The 6,731-nt window shown below is 36.5% G+C and overlaps 1 protein-coding gene across 1 annotated transcript; it reads left to right on the top strand.

Annotated features, from left to right (window-relative positions):
- The first annotated feature begins 375 nt into the window (after nucleotides 1–375).
- On the top strand, nucleotides 376–6,308 carry LYZ (lysozyme). Its single transcript, XM_033221315.1, has 4 exons — nucleotides 376–571; nucleotides 2,151–2,315; nucleotides 4,590–4,668; nucleotides 5,531–6,308. The coding sequence occupies exons 1-4, from the start codon at nucleotides 436–438 to the stop codon at nucleotides 5,595–5,597; spliced, it is 447 nt and encodes a 148-aa protein (XP_033077206.1). The 5' UTR covers nucleotides 376–435; the 3' UTR covers nucleotides 5,598–6,308.
- Nucleotides 6,309–6,731: the final 423 nt, after the last annotated feature.

Here is a 6,731-nt window from a genome sequence, read left to right as displayed (position 1 = left end):
TTTAAGTAAAAAAGATAAATACCAAACAGTGAATGCATAGAAAAAATTCATGAAATTGAATGTTAGTCAAAAATCACAGCTCATTTTAAGCTGTACAAAATAGTCATTGTTTTCTTTATAATTGCTCAAATTCATAATCAAACAGAAGAAGGTTCCTTCTTGTAAACAGTGCTGTGCCCCAATTCTTCCAGAGCCAGTACTTTAAACAATGCCATTTCATTATTTTCCTGTAGACTAATTCTTAGAAAATCAGCATATCTCTCTTCAAACATTAAAAAATCTCTTTAGAATCAGTAGATCAATACACAGTTCCTGTTTTCCACACAGCTGAAAGGGTGGAGCCACCAAACCACAAGGGGAAGAAAGAAGGTAAAAGATATAAATACTGGGACCAGCTCACCCTGGTTAGCGTAGCAGTCTGACCTAGCAGTCAACATGAGGGCTCTCATTATTCTGGGGCTTGTCCTCCTTTCTGTCACGGTCCAGGGCAAGATCTTTGAAAGGTGTGAGTTGGCCAGAACTCTGAAAAAATTGGGACTGGATGGCTACAAGGGAGTCAGCCTAGCAAACTGTAAGTCTACTCTCCATACTTCCAGAGAATTAGCTACGTATGGAACAGACACTAGGAGAGAAGGAAGAAGAAGGGGCTTTGAGTGAATAGATGTTTTATTTCTTTGTGGTTTTGTATACTTACAATGGCTAAAAACATCAGTTTGGTTCTTTATAATCAGAGATACCCGATAAAGGAATAAGAGCATGGCAGGGGAAAATTCCATTCTAAGTAAAACAGGACCTGTTGTACTATTCTAGTGCTAGGAAGTTTGCTGGATGCCTGCGATTCAATGGCACATGTAAGCTGACTGAAAGATACATTTGAGGACCTGGCAGAGCTCTCTCAAGTCCTTGGTGTGTGACTCCAGTTATTTCCCATTTCTAACTTCTGCGAGCCTAGAGTGATGCAGCATTTTTCTTGTCTTCAAGTGCCCTGCCATGACGTGGCTTTTTTGTTTGTTTTTTTGTTTGTTTGTTTGTTTTGTTTTTTGTTTGTTTTAAGACGGTCTCACTCTGTGGCCCAGGCTGGAGTGCAGTGGCATGATCTCAGCTCATTGCAACCTCCTCCTTCTGGGCTCAAGTGATTCTCGTGCTTCAGCCTTCCGAGTAGCTGCGACTACAGGTGTGCACCACCATACCCAGCTAAGTTTTTGTATTTTCAGTAGAGATGGAGTTTCACCATGTTGGCCAGGCTAGTCTTGAACTCTTGGCCTCAAATGATCTGCCCACCTCAGCCTCCCAAAGTGCTAGGATTACAGGTGTGAACCACTGCACCCGGCCAACATGGGATTTTTAATAGTGATGTTTTTAAAGAATATATTGAATTCCCTACACAAGGGCAGCAGGAACCTAGTTCCCTTCAGTCGCTCTTTGTATAGGATCCCAGAAACTCAGCATGAAATGTTTTATTATTTTTATCTACTCTACTTGATTAACTATCTTTCATTTTCTCCCACACAATTCAAGATGTGCCATGAGGAAAAGTTATTTTACAGTTTAGTCCATAGTTGTCAATGTAATAATCTCTGTAGTTTTCAGATTTAATTCAGACATTTCCCCCCAATAGCTATTTTTGAATGAATGAGTGAAGGGATGAAATCACAGAATAGTCTTGTTTTCAAGATTCTAACTTGATATCCAAATTCACCTTTAGATATTGTAAGAAAATTTCTCTCTATCAGAAAATCCTTATGTTTTTCCAATTTTTTAAAAAAGCATTTTTCCATCAGCCTATGGATCTGCTATGAATTTACAAAATCTACTCAACAGCTCTGTTTATTTTTCTGTTCTTGGCTGAATGTTGCCTGAGGGATGGGAGCACAGGAAGGGTAAAAGCAATGGAAGAAACATGTATTTTAATATTTTTAAAAGTACGTTATATTGTTCATTAGTGTTACAAGATAATTTGCATTACAAAAGGATTCTCTTACAAGTCCCTTATCTTAACACTAAAGTGTTAAGATATTTTATAAGTTAAGTAAATCTTTATACTTATAAAACAAATCAGTAAAATAGAAGTAGCTAAATAGAACTGATTTTGCTATAGAGTGTAAGTCACTTAGTGTTGCTGTTTATTACTAAACATAAGTTCTTTTCAGGGGTGTGTTTGGCCAAATGGGAGAGTGGTTATAACACAGAAGCTACAAACTACAATCCTGGAGACGAAAGCACTGATTATGGGATATTTCAGATCAATAGCCGCTACTGGTGTAATAATGGCAAAACCCCAGGAGCAGTTGATGCCTGTCATATATCCTGCAGTGGTAAGACCAGCTAATATTTGATCAATCTGGTTATACTTACAAGAATTGAGGTTCCATGCAAATGAAAAAGCCTTGAAGGGTTCATGAGGGACCTAGAAAAACTACATCTCAACTTCCAGAAAGTCATTATTATTTTCCTCATAATTCCCTGAGTAAGAAATTAAAGAAGCGGTATCATAAAAGGTTGACTTTTTTGAACATACAGAAGTTTCTGAAATGACTTATTAATTTACTGTCAATGGCCTTACTGATGCTTTGTCCCAAACAATGCCATTGCTCCTGCTTACTTTGGGGAGGTTTAGGGATAATTTAGTTGTATGGTCCTTTTTCAATCGTTTTAGTTTTTATTAGGAAATGTTCTAAATACATACAAAATTAGAGACATTAGTATAATAAACAGCCATATGCCCATTATGCACTTTAAAAGTTGTTAACATTTTGCCATGGTCACTTCTTCTATGTTTTTTTGTTTCTTGTTTTTTGTTTTTTGCTGAGAGTTTTTTGTTTTGTTTTGTTTTGTTTTGTTTTGTTTTGTTTTGAGACAGAGTCTCACCGTACCTCAGGCTGTAATGCAGTGGCACCATCACAGCTCACTGCAGCCTCAAGTTATCCTCCCACCTCAGCCTCCCAAGTAGCTGGGACTACAGGCATACACCACCATGCCTGGCTAGTTTTTGAAATTTTTAGTACAGGCAAATTCTGTGTTGCCCAGGCTGGTCTTGAACTCCTGAGCTCAAGCAATCTTCCAACCTCAGCCTCCTTAAGTGCTGGAATTACAGGCATGAGCCACTGTACCTGGCTACTGCTGAGAGACTTTTAAGTGAATTAGGAACATTATGACATTCCATTTCTAAATTCTTTAGTTTACATCTTCAAAAAATACATTTCCTGTAGAACTATTATTGTAAATAAAAAATTAACTTAAGGATTTATTTATTTAGGGTGAAACAAATATTTTATTGAACTCATAAAAACAGAAATAACGTGGAATCTTCAGTGTCAAAAATATTGCAGAAATCTTGCAAAGTTGATATTATCAAATTTTTAAATATTAAAATTCCCACTAGAGAACATTAATCTTATTTTAAAAATCCAGTTAATTAAAAATTTTATGTTATATAATCTTTGGTCATTAAATAAAAATTAGAAAATACAAATAAGAAAAATAACACCCATAATCTTACTCCCCAGAGGTTTATAACCATGGGTAAATTCTGGTATATATTCTTTTGTGTTTTTTGGGGGGTTTTTTTTGAGACGGAGTCTCGCTCTGTCACCCTGGCTGGAGTGCAGTGGCACGATCTCGGCTCACTGCAAGCTCCGCCTCCCGGGTTCAGACTATTCTCCTGCCTCAGCCTCCCGAGCAGCTGGGACTACAGGCGCCCACCACTACACCCCGCTAATTTTTTGTATTGTTAGTAGAGACGGGGTTTCACCGTGTTAGGCAGGATGGTCTCGATCTCCTGACCTCATGATCCGCCCGCCTCGGCCTTCCAAAGTGCTGGGATTACAGGCATGAGCCACCACGCCCGGCCTAATTCTGGTTTATATTCTTCCAGAATGTATATCAATCATGTGTATGAATGTTAAATTACATCATACTTATATATACCCACATACAAACATGTAAGTAATGTGTGCTTTTGCAAAAATTAAATTGTATTATACACACTGCTTTACAATTTGCTTCTTATCACACAAAATTACTTGCATGTCAGCAAATACAAATCGGTTTTTAATGATCTTTTGCTCCATTTTCCAGATGAGAAAAAAATACAAATCTGTATCATCATTTGAAAAGAATGACTAGAATTTTAATATATGAATATTCTATAATTTACTGATCCAATTGTTACTACTGAGCACTTAGATTGTTTCCATTTTTCCCTCTTAGAAATTGCTATGAATAGTTTTGTGTATACATCTTTGGGTGCATTTCTTATTTCTTTTGGATAAATTTTCAGTGTAGAACTGCTGAGTGAAATATCACTAGGTTTTTTTTTACAGTGTCTAGTACAAAGAGGACCTTTAATCATTTCGTTAATACTTCCAGAGCTTCCAATGACTTTGGTAAATGAAGAAAAAAATACTTCATTTCATGCTGAATGCGAGAGAATGAAGAGAAAGTTTTCGCCAACAATCACACATATATGGACTCATAGAAAATAATATCTTAGCATTCTTTCCACAGCCTAACAGAATAAAGCTGGCTAAACCTAAATTTAAAATAAAATATCTATTAAAGTTTTTTATCGCTTACCACCTGTCTTTCAGCTTTGCTGCAAAATAACATCGCTGATGCTGTAGCTTGTGCAAAGAGGGTTGTCAGTGATCCACAAGGCATTCGAGCATGGTATGTTTTACGTGTTAAAAGGGAAAACTATTTTACTCTACTGTTGATATATACAATGAGAGCAGACTTTCAAAGACGCAATTATGCTAATGACACCTAAAAATTGCAGCTTTTGGCTTATGCCAAATAATGTATTACCTTCACCTTGAAGAAACAATGTACTTTAACTGATCCAGAATCTTACTCTTTTACTCCACAATTTATTTTAGGGGATCTCTAGAGTTTTAAGATTCTTCACACTCTACCAGTTCCTTGTCATATCTTGAAATTCTTTTTAGAATAAGTAAATGTGGGCCGGGCACGGTGGCTCATGCCCATAATCCCAGCACTTTGGGAGACCGAGGCGGGTGGATCACCTGAGGTCAGGAGTTTGGGACCAGCCTGGCTAACATGGCAAAACCCCGTCTCTACTGAAAATACAAAAAATTAGCTGGGTGTGGTGGCAGGTGCCTGTAATCCCAGCTACTCGGGAGGCTGAGACAGGAGATTTGCTTGAACCCAGGAGGTGGAGGTTGCAGAGGATTGCACCATTGCACTTCAGCCTGGGCAACGGAGCGAGACTCTATCTCAAAAAAATAAAAAATAATAAAATAAAATAAATGTGGAATTCACTTTGCAGTTGCTGCTGTACAACGCACATTACTCAATCTCTATCTTCAGCATTCTATGCTCTACTGAGAGATATGGGTAGGAGTGAAGTACTTTGTATACATATCTTCATTTAATAAATAGCAATCACTGGGTCTATCTTACTATTTTATCTATCGATAAAATATTTTGTTTCCCCAAGGGGTGTGAAGTATGTATATTACAATGAAGATATGTTTTAACCGTTCACCATTTGCTTCATCTTTTTCTACAGGGTGGCATGGAGAAATCACTGTCAAAACAAAGATGTCAGTCAGTACGTTAAAGGTTGTGGAGTATAATTGCAGAATTTTCCTTCTTCAGCTCATTTTGTCTCTTTCTCACATTAAGGGAGTAGTAATTAAGTGAAAGATCACACTACCGTTATTTCCCCTTCAAAGAAATAATATTTTTACAGAAGCAGGAGCAAAATATGGCCTTTCTTCTAAGAGACGTAATGTTCACTAATGTGGTTATTTTATATTAAGCCTACAACATTTTTCAGTTTGCAAATAGAACTATTACTGGTGAAAATTTATCTAAAACCTTGGTTATCAAATACATCTCCAGTACATTCAGTTCTTATCAAAGAAATAACCCAGACTTAATCTTGAATGATACGAGTATGTCCAATATTAAGTAAAAAATATAACAAAAGGTTATCTTCAATTGATCTTGGGCAAAATACCAGCAGCATCAGATGCCTTCATCTGTTCAGTCATCTCCAAAAACAGTAAAAATAACCACTTTTTGTTGGGCAATATGAAATTTTTAAAGGGGTAGAATATCAAATGCTAGAAACAGACTGCCTGAGTTGAGAATTTTGTTTTCTTAAAGTGTGTTTCTTTCTAAATTGCTGTTCCTTAATTTGATTAATTTCATTCATGTATTATGATTAAATCTGAGGTAGATGAGCTTACAAGTATTGAAATAATTGCTAACTAATCACAAATGTGAAATTATGCATAATGTTTGAAAAACACAAACATTCTAATTAAAGGCTTTGCAACACATACCTTGTCTGTTTTTATTTAGACTCCTATAGTGCCTCTGAAGAAAAAAATACAAATATTTGAAAAAATATGATTTGGTGCTCTTATTATCTCTTATATCCTCACTTACTTCACTTAAATAGTCAGATATTGCTGGAGAAAAATCCATAGGCATGCTGACAGGTCTCAGTTTAAATTCATAACCATAAATCTCAAATGAACCCTCATGTCTACCTGACCATTTTAGTTACTTCTCTGCAATCCTTCCATTTTTATGTCCCTAGTCTCCAAAATGACTGTTACTATTTTACTTTTCCTCTTCTCTCTTCAAAGCCTCAAGACACACATTCAGCCTCCTCCTCTGCCCCCTTATCCTCTACCCTCCTCTGCTCTCAGCAGATAACCTGGCCTCATATTACACTTTTAAAACAAAAGCAACTTCAT

The sequence above is a fragment of the Trachypithecus francoisi genome, unplaced genomic scaffold (genome assembly GCF_009764315.1).
Source record: "Trachypithecus francoisi isolate TF-2019V2 unplaced genomic scaffold, Tfra_2.0 Lachesis_group11, whole genome shotgun sequence".
NCBI lineage: Eukaryota > Metazoa > Chordata > Mammalia > Primates > Cercopithecidae > Trachypithecus > Trachypithecus francoisi.
This window is presented reverse-complemented; position numbering and strand designations above follow the sequence as displayed.

What these genes read in the sequence shown, in the direction of transcription:
- LYZ (XM_033221315.1), top strand. Translation starts at nt 436, where the DNA reads ATGAGGGCTCTCATTATTCTGGGGCTTGTCCTCCTTTCTGTCACGGTC. An exon ending in GGGAGTCAGCCTAGCAAACT is followed by an intron (nt 572 to 2,150) that starts GTAAGTCTACTC and finishes AGTTCTTTTCAG; the next exon opens with GGGTGTGTTTGGCCAAATGG. An exon ending in CCACAAGGCATTCGAGCATG is followed by an intron (nt 4,669 to 5,530) that starts GTATGTTTTACG and finishes CTTTTTCTACAG; the next exon opens with GGTGGCATGGAGAAATCACT.